The sequence below is a fragment of the Petaurus breviceps genome, unplaced genomic scaffold (genome assembly GCF_028583685.1).
Source record: "Petaurus breviceps papuanus isolate PSGF00001 unplaced genomic scaffold, PetGlider_PUasm1.0 185, whole genome shotgun sequence".
NCBI lineage: Eukaryota > Metazoa > Chordata > Mammalia > Diprotodontia > Petauridae > Petaurus > Petaurus breviceps.
The window spans coordinates 619,502-641,685 of NW_027185797.1; the positions used below are offsets into that span (position 1 = coordinate 619,502).

Below are 22,184 nucleotides of genomic sequence, written 5' to 3' on the forward strand. Positions count from 1 at the left end.
CTCTCTCTCTCTCTCTCTCTCTCTCTGTCTCTCTCTCTCTCTCTCTCCCTTCTCTTTCTTTCTTCTTTCACAAAATCTTAAACCTAGGTCACTCTGAAGCTCACTGATTGGATCACAATAGGTCCCTGCTCAAGCTCTGCTTAATGGCTATATTTTGGGCCCTCCTCCCTTAGAGTGAATCTCAAAGGTAACTGTTTCTCTTCGGAACAGCAACCCTGAGGGTCTTCCCCTCCCAGCTTGATTTTTTTTCTAATTAAAGGGGCCATCCCTTGACTCACTTCTTAAAGAGGCCTATTCACTGAATGGGCATTACTCACTCTAAGTACCTGAAAAGGCCTTAGCCTAAAAGGGCCAGGGTCTCCCATTGCATCCTGGATCATCTCCAGTCGTCCTGATGAATGTCTGGTTACTGGATCCGGATGGCTCTGGAGGAGAAAGTGAGGCTGGTGACCTTGCACAACCCTCCCTCACTCAAATCAAAGTCAGCTGCAAGTCATGTCATCATTTCCCTGATGTCATGGTCCTCTTCAAAAACAAAGGACAAGGGCCAGCTATGAGTTCAAATCTGGCCTCAGACACTTAACACAAAACTAGCCGTGTGACCTTGGGCAAGTCACTTAACCCCAATTGCCCTACCTTTCCTCCTCCAAAAAAAAGCAAAAAAATCTTAAAAAACAAAAAGTGAAGGACAAATACAACCTGTCAAAGGGTGAGTCCTTAGCCAAGTAGCTAAGGTCTTTATTATAAGTTTATCAAATATTAGGGTATTAATCCATTTTGCTTCTGCATGTTGGGGGCCTAATCTGTTCCACTGATCAATCTCTATCTTTTTAACTAGTACCAAGTAGTTCTAGTAATTACTGCTTTATAGTATACTTTGAGATCCGGCATTAGGAAGGCCCGTCATTTCTACTTATTTTTGTTATATTGATTGAGACTGTTCATCGATTTTCCTTCTGTAGGAATTTTGGTCATTTTTTTCCTAATTCTATAAAGTAATCCTTTGGTAGTTTGGTATAGCATGAATAAGTAAATTAATTTAGATAATATCCTCATTTTTATTGTTTAATTTCTTTCTAACCATAAGCAATTACTGTTTTGCTAATTCTTTGGGATTAAGGTTAGAATTAGGTTAAACTAAACTCTGTAAAGAGTTTTATTTATATAGTTCATGTATAGGCAAACTCCCAATTATTTTATCCACTCTGTAGTAATTTTAAATGGAATTTTTTCTTTCTATCTCTTCCTGTTGGGTTTTATTGGTAGTACGTAGAAATGCTGGTGATTTTTGTGAATTTATTTTATATCTTTCAGATCTGATGAAGTTGTTGATTGTTCCAATTATATCTTAGTTGAATCTCTAGGGTTCTTTATTCCATATGCAAAAAATGATAATCTTGTTTCTTCTTTACCTATAATTATTCTCTACGTTTCTTTTTTGTGGCTTATTGCTATTCCCAGGATTTCTCGGAGTAGGTCAAATAGAAGTGATGACAATGGAAATTCTTGTTTCACCCCTGAACTTGTTATAAAAGATATTATTTTCTCTTCATTACATATAAAAGTAGGTCTTGGTTATAAATATTTACTATTTATCATTTTAAGGAAAGGTCCGCTTATTCCTATATTTTCTAAGTTTTTTTTTTAACAGAAATGGATGTTTTAATTCATTAAAAAACATATTCTCTATTGATAAAATTACACAATTTTTGTTGTTTTGTTACTAATATTGGTAAAGTTTATAGTATTTTTAATACTAAAACAACCTTAAATTCTTAGTATAAATACAAACTGAGCATAATGTTTAAACATTGTGTTATGTTGTTTTAGTCTCTTTGCTAATATTTTGTTTTAAACTTTTGCATCTATGTGACTAGGGATATTGATCCATAGTGTTCTTTTTTCTGTTTTGATTCTTCCTACTTTATGTATCAAGCCCAAATCTGTGTCATAGAAGGAATTGAGTAGAATGTTTCTTTTGCTGTTTTGCATATAATTTATGTAATATTGGAATTGTTTCCTTGAATGTTTGATAAAATTCATTCATGCATCCATCTGGTTCTGGAAGCATTTTTCTCCTTTGGAAGTTCATTTATGGCTTGATGTTTTTCCTCAGAAATTGGCTTATTTAAACTTTTGGTTTCTTGTTTTGTTGATTTAGGTATTCTACATTTTTGGTAAATATTTATTTCATTTAAGTTGTTAATTTTATTGATAGGTAGGCAAAATTGTTTCTAATAATGTCCTTTATTTCTTCTTAATTTACTATGAATTCTCATTTTTCATTTTTTTTGATATTTGTAATCTGGTTTTCCTTTTTAATCCAATTAATTAATACATTAATCTTATTCATTTTTAAAGCTCCTATTTTTATTTATTTAATGGAGATTTTTTGGTTTTCAATTTTGTTAATTTCTTCCTTAATTTTCAAGATTTCTTTCTATTTCGGTGTTTAGCTGGGGTTTTAATTTTTGTTGGTTTTCTAATATTTTAATTGCTTTCTCAGTTCATTGATCTTTTATTTTCTTTTTTGTCAAAAAAAAAGTATTTAACATTCAAAAATTTCCCCAAGGACTGCTTTGGGTGCCTTTCCAAAATTTTGGATGTTGGAATTATCTAGCGTCTGTTTCATCCAACAAATCTTTAAAATTAAGTTCTTGTATACTCATTAAGTGATCCTTTAATATAATTTTTATTGTATTATGATAAGTTAAGGATATGTGTAATATTTCTGCTTTTCTATATTTGTTTGCTAGGCTTTTTATGTCCTAAGAGATGATAAGTTTTTGTAAGGATACGATTTTCAGCTTAGAAATATGTACATTCTTTTCTATTTCCATTCAATAATTGTCAGAATCCATCATATCTAATTTTAAGAGTTCCAATATTCAAAATCAGTTATTATTCTGGTGTATATATCACATTCTCCTAAAGTATTCTAGCCCTTCACAAAGTGGCCTAATTCAGCCTTCATTAGAGGTACAAAATTTCATGCAATTTCATGACCCTAGGGAATAGTTTAGTCTCAAAAAAACAGTAGAATGGGATACTTCACATTTTTCTCTTTATCTTTTTATATTACCATCTATACTTTTTTAAATAGGTCTATTTCCTATCTAGAAATTAATATCTCTTTCCTGAATTTCTATTTAACTGCTCTCCTAGGAAAAGAGTGAGGCTTTAGATGTCTGTTTAAAGCTACAGTTTTTGTCCACAGTGCTACAACAGGTGAGACTGTCTCATTTGCCTTGTGCTTTTGGCCGCTTTGCCCATCACCATGTCTCATTGCATTGGTGCATCTAGAGAAGTTGCCTGCTTGGCTGTGAGGGGCCAGGGCTCTAAGTTAAAAATGCCAAGCATCTATGGGCCTCTCGGTCTGTTCTTGAGCGGAAGGGCTGGTCATATGAGCAATCTATGGGCCACCATTTGAGCATCATAGAAACCCTTCCTCAAACTATAAATATATTTATTTATGCATTCATGTGTGTATGCATACATACATATGTATATATGACTATATATACATACATATAGGTCACGTTTGGAGGGGATAGACTACATAGCTTATGAAGTCTCTTCCTGTTTATGATCCTCTTGGGGAGGGAGGGGAGTATAAATAAAGGACCCTGGATTTGAAGACCAAAGACCTAACTATCCATACTACTACTAACTTTCTTTTATGAGACTCATTCATTATGTTCATATGTAAATCAGGGAATGGATCAGATTAGGCTTTCTCTCAGGTCTAATCTACTTCAAAATCCTATAATTATACATATATGTGTATGCACATATATTACATATATATTTTATATTATATGTATATTCATATCAGCTCAGATACTAAGATGTGTTGCGCATATTTACATATACATGCATGCACATACATGTGTATATTAATATCTTATATTATATATAATATCTTAATGTTGTCAAATGAAATTGTTTAAATGAATATTTCTTAATTTATCTCAGTTTTCACACACACACACACACACACACACACACACTTTCTCTTGCTCCTCCTCTCCCAGCCTTTACCACCTCCCTTCTCTCTCTCTCTCCCTCCCCCCTCTCTCCCCTCTTTCTTCCTCTGTCTCTCTTTCTCTTTCCTTTTCTTCCCACTCTTTCCTTTTCCTCAATACATCAATAATTTGTAACTTTTTTTCACATTGATATTATTTCTACAGATATAGTTCACAATCCTTAGTGACTTAGTAGATGGGCTTTGAGAGTTAATATAACCAAAAAGTAATGACCATATAGCTGATGAGAGATATTTATATACTCACATACTTCAAGGCATTTTTCTAGCTGAGACAAATCACAACTGACCCCCTTCCTCTGTGCCTTAATAGATGTTCTTTGTGAATTGCCATGGGAGATAAAAACAACTCATTTAGGGCTGAGTCTCTTTATTCCTAGCTAAACTGGTCTTCTAATGACAGACATATAATCCATCTCTGAGTCTGTATTTGAAGCTTTTCTAATTTGATAAGAGCAACCAGAACTGACACTATGCTGATGAAACTTCAAGAATCCAGTCACCTTGATGTCCCAATGAAGCACTGGAGTAAGTGTGTGTGTGTGGCTCATTAGCCCTGCCATATTGTCAGAAATTTTCACATTACTGACTCTTTGGAGTTCAAGCACTGAAGATCTCTCTTTAAATGTATGTTATGTTGGAGAGATATTATATAAGTTGTTTTCAGCCATTAACACCTGATTTTAACTCAGTCTATCTTCAGTCACCTAGAATTACAGGATTATAGATTTATAGCTAGAAGGAAATAAGTATTGTCTAGTCCAATAAACTTATTTTAAAGGTGAAGAAACAGAAGTTCTGAGGGAAAACTGATTTTCTCAGAGTCAGTCTGGTGACCTAGCAGGATTCTGAGGGAATGAAGGATGGATAAGTTTTGATGGGTATTGTGGAAGTTTTGGAAGGGAAGGAGGGAAAACTAAGAAGCACTGGTCAGTACCTAGGAAGCAAATCCACTTAAGACTCTCCAAGAAAAAGCCCCTGGGCAGGCAATCATTAGTCTGAGGAACCTGAACTCCTTGTAAAGGTACAAGGAAGTAAGAAGGGGCACTGGAAGGGAGGAAGGACACAAACATAGGAAAAATGGTCAAAAAAACAAACTTCAATGCCTGAACTTTTGCATAGGTTCAGTGGTCTCTCAGAGCAAATAATTAATAATGGCAGTAATAATGATGAGAAAACAATACATTTACACAGTGCAAAGTGCATTCCTCATAACAATGCATTGAGATTAGTAATCATCCCTATTTTATAGATAAGATTTATTCAAAGTCACATGACTTAGTCCATTGGCACAGCTAAGAACCAAACACAGGTCTTCTGACTCCAAGCCCCATCTACTTTCCACTGCACTGCAGCTTGGGGTCAAGGGATTTAGAGCCCAGAGACCTTAAAAATCATATCTCAGAGGTGGCTAGGTGGCACAGTGAATAAAGCACCAGCCCTGGAGTCAGGAGGACCTGAATTCAAATGTGACCTCAGACACTTAACACAAAAACTAGCCGTGTGACCTTGGACAAGTCACAACCCCAACTGCCCTCCAAAAAAAAAATCTTATCTCATACACTCTCCCCACCCATTTTATTGGTGAGGCAATTAAGAGAGAGCTGGCATAGCTTGCTCAAGGTCATGAAAGTCATAATTAGCAGAGACTGGACTTGAACTCACGTCCTCTGATTCTAGATCCTTCCTTCCTTCACCTGCCCCACATTGTCTGTCTGTGTTCACTATGACTTTATGATCTAGTTATATTCAGCCAAGGGGTTACTTGTTGAGACGCTGCTGTAGCCTGTGGGTAAACTGTACTCCTTATGATGACAGAATTTAGAATTCTTAGGGAAATTCAGGCACTAGACCATTTGCTTTCTCCTTATCATTTGATGGATGGCCCCTACATATCCTTCCCATTGATTCATCTTTAGTGAGACCACAGATTTTTAGAAGGGGCCTTACCAATCATCCTGAGATTTTCAGTATTCACAACCACTGCATTCACGATGCATTTTACTTGCTCTTTATCAGATGGGTCCTCAAAAAGAATGTACCTGTGGCTTAGAATCCACAGCTAGCATTTGTTTCTGCATTTTTCAGTTGCCTTAATTGGAGTCACCTATGACTATAGTAGATTGAACATAAAAGGGAAAGGAAATTGCCTTTGGGAAATATCTATGTGACCTTGGACAAGATCTCTGGGCCTCATCTGTAAAATGAGAGAGTTTAACTCGATTTCTCTAAGGCCCATCCCCGTTCTGATATTTTGTGGCTCCATCAGAAGAACTAAATTTCAAATGGTAAAAAATTTGACTTTTCAAATAAAAATTCACTTCCTATGATCCTCACAAATTTAGTCACCATTGAAACCCAGATCACAGATTTAGAACTGGAGGGGGCCTTTCAGGCCATGTAGTCCCGCTTCCTTAATTTCAAAGTCGAGGAAACTGAGGCCCATGGAAGTGAAATCACTTACTTAAAGTTACACAGGTAATCACAGCCAGGATTTAAACCCAGGACCCTTCCCCTCATCTCCCCACTTCTCTTCTTACCCATTTCTTAGAGGGCCTTAGTGGTCAATACATATGTTTCCTCAGAATCCTAACTTTCAATTAGCCAAAAGGGCCTGTTCATGAGACCCCTTACAGCACATATGTTTAATATGTTAATTGCATATGTTAATTTCCTAAGTAGCCTTGCTCAACCCCCAGTTTGTTTTAACTATAAGGCTTGTTCATCAGGTCCCTTATTTCAAGGGCATCCTGCAAAACATATTTTGACACATATTAGACATATTGCCAGGATGCCTTGTTTTTCATGAAAACTGAAACATTTGCTTTTACATTTTTCCTGCAAAAGACTTCTGGCAGCTTCCTGGGGAACATTCGAATTATCTTTTTTTTTTTCCCTGCTTTCAACCAGAGAAAGTATGTTAAAGCCAAAGATGCTAGGACAAATCTTCATCTGTGTTCTCTGCTATGGCTTGGCATATTTCATCAGGAAATTGCAAGGATAGCTTCTGTAGTTGAAGGGAGGGAGACAGAAGCATCTCGAGAGGTGGAGGAGAGCCTTCCAGGAGAGCACATTTTATTAGCTAATTGTCTCCTGACGCCTCGAGACTAGGTATGCTGTTTTTAAGGCAGGAAAAATGAGCCTGTCACCAAGACTGCTCCTCCAAGTCTGTTGTTGTGACTGTCCCCAGCACACCATATGTTCTAGCTTTTGCTGTTTAATGCGGATTGGATCATTTGGGCTCACAGGCTTGGATGCAGTGGACTGAGCTCGGCTCACCACGTCTGCAGCGTTTGGGGGCATCAGGCTTTCCGAGGCTTTTTTTTTTTCAATCTTCTTTATTCCTTTCTCATTACTGTTCTCACAAAGTAGCAAATTCTACCTTAATAGACCAGTGTTCCTTTGGGAATTGGAATGATATCCAGGCCAACTCAGCAGAGTTGGAAGCTAAGTTGGAAACCTAAAAAGTGGTTTAAACTATATGTTTTATATGACCAGCTGAAAGGTCCTCCTACATAAAAATCCCTCCGTACTAGCCTACCTAAAATTCCCCTCGGGTGGGTTCACACATTCCCTATGGATATAGATATGTCTTATCTGGGTATCCTACATGCTAATACCTTCATGTGAATTAGAATCAGTGTTCAAAGAGCCCTTCAAGGTCATCTAGCTAACCCCTTCATTCTAGAACTAGAGAAACTGAGGTTCAGAAAGATGAAGCCATTTACCCAAGGTGATGGTGCTATTTAGTGGCAGTGACGGGATTCAAACCTAGGTTCTGACTCCAAGACCAGTGCACTTACCGCTGAACCGCACTACCATGGCTTCAGAAGAGTGGGGAGAGGTAGGCCTCCAACAGAGAGTTGACTATGGCGCTAAAGAAGAACACCACTGGACATTCAGGGACAAGGAAGGAGCAGAAGGGGCAGTGTAGGGAAAGGGGGTTCTATAGAAGGATTTAGAAAGGGAAATACACCACATTTCTTTCTTCTTAAAACTTGGCCTGGAGGACATTTTGGCTCCTTTACATTATAATGACAGCAATGGGGGGAGGGTCTTAATTTTTCATGTAACATGGGCCCCTTTGGCAATTTAGTGAAGCCCATGGACCCCTTCTCAGGACACTCTTTTCAAATGAGTAAAATAAAATCATATATGTATATATATGTACATATGATATATAATATATTTATATATAAAAGGAAATCAATTACATTGAAACATAGTTGTCAATTAAAAAATAGTTCACGGACTCCAAGTTAAGAATCCTTATAGTAATGGATTTAAAAATTAAGAAAAACCAGATAGACTTAGTCATTTTCATATACTGGCTCTTAGTTATTGATACCTAATTTGAATTAACGAATCAGAGCAATTTTTTCTTTGGAGAAGTAAACAAGTGCACGGACAATACAGGATCCTTACTTTTAACCCACATTCTTAGCCACTCTTCTTTAATGTATGGTTTTAAAGGGCTGCCTGGGACTCGGAGGATAAAATGACTTGTCCAAGGTCACATAGTAATTAGTAAGAGAGTCAGTATTTGATCCAGGTCCTCTGACTGCACCGTTCTGTCCTCGGTCTCATTTTCATATTTATATCCCCAGCGTTTAGCACTAATTACCTTGCTCTCAATAGGTGCTTAATAAATACTTACTAATCAGTCTCCCCCTCAGTACAATTCAGGGCTGGGCTAAGTGCTCTCTCAATCCCCTTCCAACCCTGACAGGCTACAATCTCATAATCCACAAAATATAAAATCTTTCCACCACCACCCATTCCCTCAGAGTCACGAAGGAAGTACCAGCTGCTTCTGGAAGGATATGAGCTTGGAGGAACCTTATCTAATCGAATCTCTTCATTTTATAGGTGAGGCCAGTGAATTGCCCAAAGTCCCCAAGCTAATTTGCAGGATGAGGATTCTAAGGCCTGGGTTCCAGATCCAAAACTTGTACTCTTTCTCTCCCCTCATTAAGATCAGAATTCACCCTGTTGGGGGTGAGAATTAAAAGTATTTGGGGAGCACTTACTCAGTGGCCTCCTTTGACCAGGGCAGGGCTAGACAGGCAGGGGGATGCCTTCCCCTCAAGTAATAAAGAACAGTGGGGTATCACCCCCGAATGAAAAAAAGAAGTGGGATCCTTTAGTTTGTCTTTCCCTACCCCTTTCATTGCAACTGCCGGCCAAGAAGCACGACGTAGGAGAGGTTAGCGTGTTTTATTTTGACAGTAGAAAAATGATAAAAAAAAAAATGTTAAGAAAGGGGGAGAAGAGGGAGGGAGCTAAAAGAAAAGGTGAGTTTAGGGAAAATAGAAAGTAGCAGACACATAAGGATAAGCTGATGTGCACCGAGTTGACAGTGACCACAGTGGAAGGAGCTAGGAGCCAAGGAGGAGAGAGAAACCAGTTTACAAGCAGTTCAAACATTTATTCTGTCTCCATTCTGCCTGAAATCCTTGGGGGAGACTTGTGGTTGCCTCTATCCAGGTTCCAAATAACTTTGGTATTCTTTAGGGGCCTACAGTGAAGCTTGGAAACTGGAGCCAGCAGCTAGAAAAATCTTAATGGAAGCCGCAGGAAGGGTCGTTAGTAATCAGCTCTGTTTAGGATTGATGGAAGAATCAGGTTTGTTTGTTATTTTGCTTGAAGAAACAGTGCTCAGCCCCTTTCCTTCATTTAACGGCCATTCATCATTCCTTATTTCTCTTGACAACCGTTCAGATTAGTTGCTGTTTGTCCTTCCTTGAGTAGAGGACCAATGACATCATGGGGTGATAAGAAAGACTCGTGCAAAAATTGGATTTAAGTGAGGCAGAGCTGCACAAAGTGGTCAGCCTCACTTACTCTGCCAGAGTCATCAGAGTTCAGTGGCAGCACAAAAGCAGAATGCCCAGTGATGGCCTAGGATGCATTGAATAATCTTGGCATCTTTAATAATTGGTTGACCACAGTGCCTGCTTCAACTGCTTTCATGGCCTTTGGAACAAATCGTTCTTTTTCATCCATTTCTCGGGGCGGGGGGGGGAAGTCTCACTTTGGGGGGGTGGGATAGACATTCCCTGGATTTGAGGCTCACAGGTTACCCTCAACCTGGTTTAGCCTTTTTGCCAAGGCAGTTTTACCAGGGTATGGCCATGGACATGCTACAGCTTCTTGGAGTCATAGGTGAGGATTGGGTGGCAGATGGACAACCTAGGTGGGTAAGCAGCCCTGAAAGGGGCTCAGGAATGCTCACACCAGAGGTTCTAGTCCTCCTGAATACCCCATACACCCCCTTAGTTCAGTAAAGAGAGGGCAAGCTTCTGGCTTGTCTGCAGTAACATCAACTTTAAGAACAGAAAACCCTGAGCAGCAGAATAGGAAAATAGTAATGCCCAAAACTTAAAGGTAGGAAAGAAAGAAGAAAAATTAGCAGGGTATATGGAGGAAAAAGCATTGGGCGTAGTAGAGTCAAGGACTTGGAGTCAAATCCCAGCTCTCTAATGAACTGCCTATGTGACCTTGGTGAAGTCATTAAAGGAAAGAAGAAAGGAAACAAGCATTTATTAAGCACCAACTACATACCAGGCACTGTACAAAATGCTTTACAAACATCTCATTTGATGCTCAAAATACCCTGGGAAAGAGATGCTATTATCCACATTTTACAATTGAGGAAACAGGTAGAGACTGAATGACTTGCCCAAAGTCACTTAGCTAGTAAATATATGAAGCTGGATTTGAACTCAAGTCTTCCTAACGTTAGGCCAAGCTTTCTATCTACTGAGCTACCTAACAGTCTATGTGGGCCTCACTTTCTGTATCTGTATGATGAGGGAGCTGTGGTAGATGACCCCTAAAAGTCCCTTCCAGCTCTGATAAACTATCATGGTTTGTTTGTTTTTTTCCTGAAGAAAGGATTTTAAATGGCAGAAGATAGTTTAAAACTAAAAACCACATCCATTTGTCTAGCATATGTAATGAGGGGCATTAGATTATGTCTGGATTAATTCATTTCTTGCTATCAGAAAATAGGATTCTGCTGTAGTTCTTTTTATTTCTTGATGTTTAAATGACCTTAGCTTAGTGCTGCCACATTTTTTTGAGTTATGTTAACTAACTCTGCTTCAGATTTTTGTAATCCAGCTTCCTTTGATGGACCCCTGAGTCATAGCTGTGATTTGGTTGTAAGACAGGGAGAAGGTGCTAATCTTCCTCAAGGCTGGTGCCCATTGTCTTCTGGAATAATCCTTGGGAACTAGTGATGAGCCCTTCCTTCCATGGAGAGAGAGAGGTCTGAGACTGGGAAAATAACTGGGCAGATGTTTTCATCTGTTTGAATTAATAATTCAGTTCTGTGAGAGGGCAACATGGTATACTGAATAGAGTGCCAAACTCCCAAGTCAGGAAGATCTGGTTTTGAATCTTGACTCTAAGGCTCACTGGATCCATGGCCCTGGAGAAGCCACAACCTGTCTGAGCGTCAGATCCCTTATCTGTACAACAGTGATAATAATACCTGTAGTACCTGTTCCATTGTTGGTTATGTTGAGGATCAAATGAGATAATATAGTCCTAAGTTCATCCCAATAAACACATGCATTGTCTTCTGTGTTCAGAACTTTGAATTCTGTGCTGTGGATCCAAGAATAATAAAAATAGCTAACATTTGTATAGCCCTTTGAAGTCTGCCGAGCATTTTACAAATAGCATCACAACAACCCTGGGAGGTATGTGCTATTATTATCCCCATTTTATAGATGAGGAAACTGAGGCTAAGAAAGGCTTAGTATAGGAGAAAGGAACTTGAAGCCACATGTGGCCTTGGGTGAGGCCTTTTCACTGAGTCCAAGTTTGACAGAACAAATCCTTTTATTAAAGGGATTTTTCCTGTGAAGTTTGAATTCAGTCAAAGGGCTGCACTTGAGGACCTAGAAGGTCACATGTGGCCTCGAGGCTGCAGGTTCCCCAGCCCTGGCATAGTGACTTGCCAAGGGTCACACAGTTGGTAAATGTCTGAGGGAAGATTTGAACTTGGGTCTTCCTTCAAGTTCATCATGCTGTCTGCTATGCTGTGTAGCTGCCTCCATAAGGATAAAAGCAAGATCCATTTCCTGCCCTTAAGTACTTACAATCTCCCAGAGGTATGAGATCCATACAGGTAACATAATGAGAATGCAACACATTCTGATCTGATGAGTATACAGAAGAGCTCAAGCAATGCTTGGCACAAAGAAAGTGTTTAGTAAACACTTTTGACTTGTTAGAAATGGTTGCAGATTGGAGCAGGGGATACTTTTAGCCAGATTGGTCAGAGATGGCTTCATAGTGCAACTGGGCTAAATTTTGAAAGGAAGCATTTCAATAGGAGGCATACTGGGTAGAGAGCTGGGCCTGGAGTCAGGAAGACTCATCTTCCTGAGTTCAAATCTAGCCTCAGACACTTCCTAGCTTTCTGACCCTGGGCAAGTCACTTCACCCTCTTTGCCTCAGTTTCCTCATCTGTAAAAGGAGCTGGAGAAGGAAATGGCAAACCACTCCAGTATCTTTGCTAAGAAAACCCCAACTGGGGTCATGAAGAGTTGGACACGACTGAACAATAATGGCAACAAATTTCAGCAGGTCAAAATGCAGGTGGAATCCAGTCCAGCCATGGAGGATGGCCTGTGCAAATGCAGAGACATGGGAAGGGTTAGGGCAAGATTGGGGAGTGCCAAGTGGCCCAGCTTGGCTGGGATGTAAAATGGGTGAACACCCACCTGGTTCTTGGGTTCCCTTTGTTTTTAATGTTGCTATTGTTATCATTGTTCAGGGCCATTAGCAGAGGAAGTTAGAGCCTGGTATAAATAAGGTCAAGGTTACTGGTCTGGTCTCCCTTAGGGACAATTAGCTTTCCTGTGTTACTGGATCACATGAATCCAGAAATTGCCCAGCTATTTCTCAAGGACATGACATTTCTCAAAAATGGGATGGGTGGACTAGAGCAATTCCATCTTTGCCAATAGAAAAAGGCTCCAAGTACAATTAATGACCTACTGATTACAGGTCAGGAACAGCATCTTGGTACAGAACACACACTTTGAAGGGAAATTCGATGGACTTTAGACGTTTTTTTTAATTTACATATTCAGTCATTTTGTGAGTACCTCATATTTTATTCAACACACCATAAAATGTGACAGTTTATCAGGCTAGCTTGTCTTTTGATTCTGTCCCTGGCAAGCATCCACAGACCTCCCAAAGGATACAGAAATACTGCAGCTAGTGGACTTGTCTATGGTCCCCTGACTGGAGCTGGGGGCAGGATGAGACTGGGGGCAGAACTGGGGAGGGGGAGGGGAAGAAGGGAGGAGTCAGGAGGGAAAAAGGGGGGAGGAAGTTCTGTTACTTTCTCTTTCTCGACAGAGTCAACCCTTCCGAGAATTCTTCCTTCTTGTTTCTAAGCTATCTTTGCCATTATCAGATCTTTTTTTCACTGGAGGCCTTCTGGATAGTCTTGCCTTTAGGCATTAAAATGTTTTCCTCAGGCTAACAATAAAGCCTTTCTCAACTTGAACTCTGGAAGCTTAAGTCCTTTGTAAGGCATATTGATCTCTCTCTCATTGATTTGTTTCTGTGTATGTGTGTGTGTGTGTGTGTGTGTGTGTGTGTTCAGCACTCGTCCATCTCTAAATGTTAAGTTCTTGAAAGAAGATTCTTTGAAGCTAATTCTAATGATGATGATGATGGTGGTGGTGGTGATGATGATGAAGTGACATTCACATAGCATTTTAAGCTTTGCAAAGTGCTTTACATTAATCATTTCATTTAATCCTCACAACAACCTTATGAAGTGAGTGGATATTACTATCCCCATTTTATAGATGTGGAAACTGAGTTCTAGAGGGATTAAAGAATTCGCCCAGCTAGTAAGTATCAGAGATAGGCTTCAAAGCCAAGTCTCTACTGAATCTAAGTTCTATTTTCTTTCTATTATCTTTCTATTATCTCCTAAGACCTCTCGAAGGACCTGGTCTAGAACAAGAAAGAATGTTGGTGTTCATCCAATACAACCTCCTCATTTTATATATGAGGAAACTGAGACTCAGTTCTCCAGGTTAGTCAATATCCTTAAAGTCATAGCAGAGCCAAGATTAGGACACAGGTTCCCCCACTTAAAGGTGTGTCTTTTTTTTTTTCCAAGTCTGGGTCCAAGAAAGAACAAATGACATGTTTCTAATAATTTCATTTAGGGATTTCCTGGATTTTTCTATCCAGACTCATTTAGCACGTAATTTTTATATATTGGCACTAAAAAATCCTTGTTTCATCTCATATTTGTATAGTACTAAAAGTTTTAAAAGCTCTTTCATGTGCCATGCTTCATTTGACCCTTACCCCAAAGGAAGACCATCTGGTGAAGTAAGGCAGGTTGCCTCCTCTTCCTTTTGTAGACAGAGAAACTGAGGTTCGTCGATATTAACCTGACCAATGTCAGCTTGCAAGTTGATTTTATTTATTCGTTTACTAAAATGACCTCTTTCTGTTATATTTTTAGGAAAGTTTCTCTTTTTGATCAATTCTGTTTGGTCACAAAGTAAAGCATTTTTTACTTTTCCTCATTCCCAATTTCTCTAGCAATATTGTTTTCCCTGTTGTTTGGTTTCTCTGATGTAATTTTTTTTTTTTTGCAGTGGTGTTACTCTTTCATTTCCCCCTTCCTCCCAGCTCTGTTTGCTAGTCACAAAACTGAGGACCTTCCACTGACTCTTTACAATATTCTTTTCAGGTTAATTTCCTGCCACCTTCACCTTTTCTGATTTTACTCTCAGCCTCCACATAAAACAAAGGCAAACAGATGCTTTGCAAATGAATTAGTGCATTGGATGTGAACAGTCACTACTTAACACCTCACCTAGATCCACCCCATAAAATGTTCATGCAAAATGATGTTGGTCTCAGATCATGTATTTGGTCAAAGTACTGACCAGTCATACAGAAATGATGCACCACAATGGCTTAACCCAAAGCAACATGGCATAGTGGAAAGGCCACTGAGATGAGAAAGGTCTATAGATTAGAGACCCTGTTCTGGTGCTAATGAGCTGTATGACCTTATACAAATCTCTTCATTCCTCAGGGCCTGAGTTTTACCAAGGAAATTAGCTCCTGAGAGAGAAATGATGGACCCAGAGGGCAGAATGAGACAAACAGACATTTTCAGACTTGGACAACATGGGGATTTGCTTTGTTTGACTCTGCATATCCGATACAAGGATTGTTGAGCTTTTTTTCTTTATTTATTTTCTTTCAACTAAGGGAAAGAGGAAGCCAGTGATACAGTTAACAACATTTTAGAAAAGAAGAAAAGAGGGTCTTTAAATGCACAGGGAAGAAAAGAAGAGAAGTTAATATGGAACAGACAAGCAGGACAACTTTGAAAATAACATTTTAAATTTGTTGTGTTTGATGGGAAAAGCAAACTGTGCCTGGTGCAGAGGCCCAGATGCCCATGCAGTGCTCTTTTTTTTCTATTCTGCTTTGTATATGAAAATGATCATATCTGCTGTTTAAGTTCAGAATAAAAAAATTTTTTAAATGAGGGAAATGGTCATTTCCAGTTCTTAGATTCTATGATAAAAGTGTTATCCTTCTGCCTCTTCTACTTCTGAAGATTTTTGTGGGGAAAGTGAATGAGATGATCTAGATAAAGCACCTTGTAAACCTTTAAGAGTCACAGAAATGCCAGCTGCTAGCATAATTGTCCTTATCATTGCCATCAGCACTATCATCATCTTCATGGGTATTAGAGTGATTGGTCTAGGCATTTCGCCACCAATGTTTATTAAAACTCTTCTGTGACTTTAGGCATTGCTATGGCCAAAAATAAATCATCCCCCTATAGCCATCATAAGATTCTTTGATTGACTAGGCTGGTTCCGGGACAACAGACAGATTACTGGGTTTGTAGTTGAAGCCTTTCCAGCTTGGTAAAATGCTAATGGTGTTCTCCACTGGGCCTTTGATACCCCTGGGCAATCTATGTACCATGAGACAACAGATACCATTACAACAAAAAAAGCTTTATAACAAAAATTGGTCCATGTCCCAGGTAGCAGTCTATTTTTTTCTATCATCATCATCATCATCATCATCATCATCATCATCATCATCATCATCCTAGTCCCAACCTTGGTTCAGATCCCAGACTCTCTTCCTATGTGACTCGGACCAAATCATTTCATCTCTCTTGGTCTCGGGGTCCAAATCAAATCTATGATCTGCTGATCCTATCATCATCATATCAAACAATACTTAACATCAATTCCAGCAAATCAAAACCATTTGGACAGTTCCTCTGATATGTAGAATGTAAAGTGTCCCTATCTATTTTCCAGTCCTTTTCCCCTGGGGACATCCCTCCACCCATGCGGTGCCATTTTTATATTGGTGAGTTCCTGCCAGAACCTAGCTCCTTTCTGTGGAAGGCTGGCTCTCTGTTCTTGATTTTCTCTCCTACATCTGCTTCTGACTCTCTGGATTTCATTACCATCTTCCCCTCTCCCCCACTCTACTCCGGCCTTTTATTTCCTTTCTATGGGTTGTCTTCCCCTATTATAATGTAAGTTCCTTGAAGGCAGGGACTGTCTTTCTTTTTTATTGTATTTTCATCCCTAGTGCTTAGCCCAGTGCCTGGGCACATAGTAAATGCTTGATAAATACTCATTGACTGCCTGACTCATCTTACTGATAATATGTTATGAATATACTTATGATATACAATATACTTATAATATGTTATGAAAACATATTATACTATGTTTTCACACCCAAAAAAGGGCTCTTTCCACTCTTGTTTTCTCAAGAACAACTTTCCCCAATTCCCTTCTGCATATGCCAGTCTAGACATCCCCTTATTAGCAATTTATTCTAATTAAAACTACACCAGATTTCCTCCTTGCTTAATGCTAGTAGAGAAGCACAGACTAAAAGCAACCTTGTGATTTCTTGCTAAGTGTAAAATCTATGATGTGGACCACCTGAGGCAGACCTTAATCACAAATGAACATCTACAGAAGTAATCCACTCGGGACTCACTGTGAACATGATGCTAGGTTAAACATTCACTGATGGCTATTTAAAATGGCATCTTTTAACCCAAAGGAAACAGCTTCTTCTCCAGTCTGCTATTGGCTTTCCTTCACACCTTAATTCACACCTTGTTTACTGGGGACCCAGATCAATCCCCTTCAGGTACTTCCATCTGGGCATGCTCCAAAGGAAAGACTCCATTTTACAGTAGTTATTCTGAAAATATCAGCGTGACGCACCTTAACTGGACGTTCCCCCTCGCGATGAATATTCATGCAGCCTCACCCATCCTCATCTACCCTCCAAGCCCTCGGTGACTAGGAGTAAGAGGGTCAAGATGAGAGGTTCTTTTCACATTTGCCTGTGTTTCTCACCCTGAAGGCTTTTGAACCTTCCTTCCACCACAGCACACCCCTCAAATTGTGGCATGATTTGGACCACATAAAAGCACTCTCCAATGCCAACGATATTTCTATTCATTGCACTCATAGAGAGTAGCACATTGTTTATTCAGACCAACTGTGACAGGAGAGAGGGGAGGCCATCAAATATTCCAGGCACGAGAGTCCTTGATTCCTTACATCTGGAAGGATGCAGGTTGTCAGATCTGTTTGCTATTATTCATGTTTCTGCTTCCCAACAGGGAGCACACTTTTTATATAATCAGGAAACCAGCAAGCCAGAACATAGTGCATAACTTTTTTTTTGTTTTCTTTTCTTAATTTCTTAAGTCACTGGGCCCAGCTGGTGAACAGTTCTCTCTTGATGAATTAAAGCAAATTGTAGATATACAAACGCTGGCTATCTTAAAATAAAGGTGGCCTCTTGCTGGACTAGAGGCTGAGAAATAGTGAAACTGAATTAATTTATTAAGTAAATTCAGCAAAAGAACCTTTGGGTGCAGAAATAACATTGAAATGATTATTTATTTTCTATGCATTCCTTTGATGTTAGAAATGTATTTTATCTTAATTGGCACTTAGGCCAGCCAGGTGGAACAGTGGTTGGAGTGCCAGCCCTGGAATCAGGAAGACCTGAGTTCAAATTTGACCAAAGATACTTCCTATCTCTGTGACCCTGGGCAAGTCACTTAACCCTGTTTGCCTCAGTTGGCTCATCTGTAAAATGATCTGGAGGAGGAAATGACAAACCAGTTCAGTATCTTTGCCAAGAAAACTCCAAATGGGGTCATGAAGAGCCGGACACCACTGAAATGAGCGAACAACAACAAAATTGGCATTTGGTGTATCCAGTTATAGTCAACATGGTTTAGTGAATAGAGTGCCAGCCTTGGGGTCAAGAAGACCTACATCCAGTTCTTGCCTCAGCTGTTTGCTAATTGTGTGACTCTGAGCAAGTCACATAAGCTTTGGTCTGGGGGCCTCAGTTTCCTTATCTGACATATATGTGACTACAGATAGTACAGACCTCATAGAGTTCTTAGAATACATGTGAAATGTTTCACAAACCTGAAAATGTTACCTAATGTGAATCAATATGAGAGTCTGCAGGTATTCTCTGTGGGTCTCTTTCTGTGGCTTGTTTCTTTTCTTATTTGACACATTGGAGGTTTTATGCTCGGAAGTTGTGTGCTGTTCCCAATGTCACAATGTCACTTCCATCTTTCTCATGTACTTTTTTGGCACCTAATCAGGATCATTTTTTTATATATAAATGTATTTTTCTCACCCATACTTTTGATATACTTTTTTTTCTGAAAACAAAAGTGAAGTGCTCTAAGTCAACTTCATCATGCTTCACAAACCAAAAAAAATGAATTTGTTTCCTACTGAGTTTAATTCTTCCCCAGTAACTCTCCCTACTAGATTCAAGTAGAGTCACGAATTCATAGAGATCTCAGGAGTGGCAACTTGCTCTGATTCACCCAGGAATGGAGGATTATTATATGTTAGTCCTACACATGATCAGTATACATTATCCTGAGTGAACAGTCATGTGAACGGGGAAGAAGGGCAAGGGTAGAACCGAGTCAAAGGAAGTATGTACCATTACAGTATTAGGCCATAGCACTCCCATCTCCCCTAAGGTTGTTGGAGTCTACTTTTCTAGACACTGGTTTCTAGCAGATGGAAAAGTCTGTCTACAGCCAATCAAACACAGCTGCCCTGGCAGACGAATAAATCTCCTGAGATAGACAGATGCAAAACCCCACTACACCAGACATACAGGAGCAAACAAGAGGAAGACTCTTCTCCCCTCTGTGGATTTAAGACAATGTTTTTACCACATTTTCTAGAGCCAGACCGGGAGAGTCCCCAGGGGTAGCTATATATGTTACTGTAGATTATTGTTTAACAAACTGCAGTGCAGTTCGGAAGTCAACATAGCCATTTCAAATTACTTGATCCCTTCTGTACTTTTGGCTTCTCTGGTTGTAAGATAGGAGCTCTCTCCCAAAAATCTCTCTTTTGGGTTCTGTGTAGAATTACAGACAAAAAATAAATATTGAACGAATGAATAAATATGCGCTCCTCAGTTAAGGACAGTCTCTAGACAACTGTGGAATTAGACATTCTGAATGGAAATATTTCCAAGCAAATAAAGTAAATCCATATGATAAATAAATGTAGACAAATAAATCCAAATAATAAATATAATAAATGTCAAGGACAAAAAAGGAACAGCTATCCCATATACCCAATAAGCATTTGTGAAATAAATTTGGGCTCCCCTTCTCAGTCTCCCTCCTCTCACAGAAAGTATCCAGTGAAATATTAAATAATATAAAATATAGAGTGTAAACTCCTTAAGGTCAAGGAATGTCCCAGGTTTATCTTGGTATCCCAGTGCCTGCTTCTTAATAATTGTTGACTGATTGATTTGTGTCTCTAGCACCTACCACATTGCCTGGTATGTGACCAGTAATTAAATAAATTTTTTTTTGGTTAACATTGGTTTGACCGAATGAAATAACTGTTTTGCAGGACAAAGAATACAGTCTAATTCATACCAGACCTCACTCAAATCCATTTATGTTAACTCTTTTAAAATAATAATTTTTAAATCTTGCTTTTCATTTCTTTTAAAAATATTCTGGCATTTTTAATTCACTGCTTGCTTATATGCTTTGACACAGAATCTGTCTTTTAAAATAACATGGTTATATTTCTATTTCATCCCAAACAACATAGAAGCTTCATGTTGTGACTAATGTGATGTTCTTGTCTTCTCTTCCTTCTCATGCATGGGCCAAGTAGAAGTACTCAGCTGTGTCCCTCTGCAATATCTCTACGGAAGTTCTGAAAGTCATCAATGCCACAGAAGAGCTGATAGCAGAATCGGCTGGTCCCTGGGATTTCCCAGCAGATCCTCCTGAGAGAGAAAAAGGCACATTTCCTCTAGGGACAGACCACGTGAGATTGGATGAGCAGCTCACTTCACTGGAAGAAAATGTAAGCTGTATGGCAGGGTGGGCCCTGCTCAGGTTTGATCAGTGGTGGTCACACCTATCCTATGACTCATTGATATCACAGAGCTTAGCACAGTGCCTGACACATAGTAAACAATTATCATTCTTGTTTGTCCTTCATTTCTCAAAGAGGGCAGTTATAAATGTTTGTTGACTTGGATTGTTGACTTAAGCCAGGAAATGATGAGGTCTGGTTCAATAGAAAGGGTGTTGGGGGCTGTTAGAAGACCTGGTTTCTAACACTACCTTATTATTATACTTATTACCTGTGGAACTATGGGAGAGTTCATTTCCCTCTGCAGACCTCAGTTTCCTCAATCATTAAATGAGATAGTTGGAGTATTTTACGTCTATGATGCCTTCCAGCCCTGAATGGCTGATAATCTATGAGATGGACATGACTCCAAGGGGCCATATTGATTCTCCAGACTCAGCTAGTGCTCGTCTCATCCCTCACTGTGCCATAATCCCCTATAAGGAGGTAAAACCCAAAAGTCCTATTGGAGACAATGAATGCAGAAGGGGGAGATCTTATTGTGAACCCTGGTTAGCACAGTATAACAGGAAGGATTGCACTTGCATGCAAAGACCCCAATCAAAACTAGGCTTCATTCCCCTATGGAGGCAGGGTAGTAGATGGTGCATTGGGCTGGAATCAGAGTGACCTGGGTTTGAACTCCATCTCACACTAGCTATGAGACCTTGGGCAAGTCACTTATTTCTCCTAGGCCTCAGTTTCCTCCTCGCTAAAATGGGGATAATAAAAATAAGTGTAGCACTTCACTTACCGGGTGGTTTGAAGTACAAGTAGACTAATGCATGGAAAGTACTTTTCAACCCTTAGTAACTTGCCTGAGCTTGAGTTTCCTCATGAGGATAGTGAGGGGGTTGGGTGAGATGACCTGTGAAGTCCTTCCCAGTCCTAAATCTTCTGGGCCTGTGATTTCTACAGTGCTGGACAGTAGAACCTTAGACATATCACCTCACTTAATCCTCTCTATAACTTGGTGAGGGAATAGGAAGGGCGACTCAACCAGGGTCACTGTTAGGAAATGAAAGAGCCAGGACCACACGGCAGGTCTTCTAGACATCTGGTCTGGGACTCTTTCTTCTCAAGAAATCAAGGTAATGTTCACATCCCCAGGCATCAGTAAGAATCAGGAGGGAGAAGGAGAAAGCTCCACCTTGAGGACATATCAGTGTTTATATCCTCCCTTCCTAACTACCAGTCTGGGCTTCTACATGCAATAGAGCAGTGCTTCTTGAACTGGGAGGGAGGCATGTGTCTTATTTAATTTACCTGTTGGTTTGAAGCAACTCTATGGTTTTTGGTTTGTTTGTTTTGGGGGAAGAGGGGCAGGGAACCGTACATTACAAAGTAATGTAATAACCAGAGCTGGGGAGCCCACAGAAGTTGTTGAATAGAACAACTACAGTAACAACTTGATAATAATTTGAACTCAGCAAGAACTGAGTTGAAATCTGTCCTCAGACACTTCCTAGCTGTGTGACCCTGGGCAAGTTACTTAAATCTGTTTGCCTCAGTTTCCTCATCTGTACAATGAGCTGGAGAAGGAAAAGGCAAACCCCCCCAGTCTCTTTGCCAAGAAAATCCCAAATGGGGTCACCAAGCGTCAGACAGTACTGAGACAATGAACA

At 39.5% G+C, this 22,184-nt stretch overlaps 1 protein-coding gene across 2 annotated transcripts in view; it reads left to right on the forward strand.

Moving 5' to 3' along the window:
- Positions 1 to 22,184, forward strand: part of MYRIP (myosin VIIA and Rab interacting protein) — a 435,525-nt gene that overhangs the window by 401,406 nt on the left and 11,935 nt on the right. For both annotated transcript variants that reach the window (XM_069088306.1, XM_069088307.1), the window contains exon 12: positions 20,314 to 20,508. In XM_069088306.1, the coding sequence (XP_068944407.1) occupies positions 20,314 to 20,508 (195 nt within the window). The remainder of the gene's footprint in view (positions 1 to 20,313; positions 20,509 to 22,184) is intronic.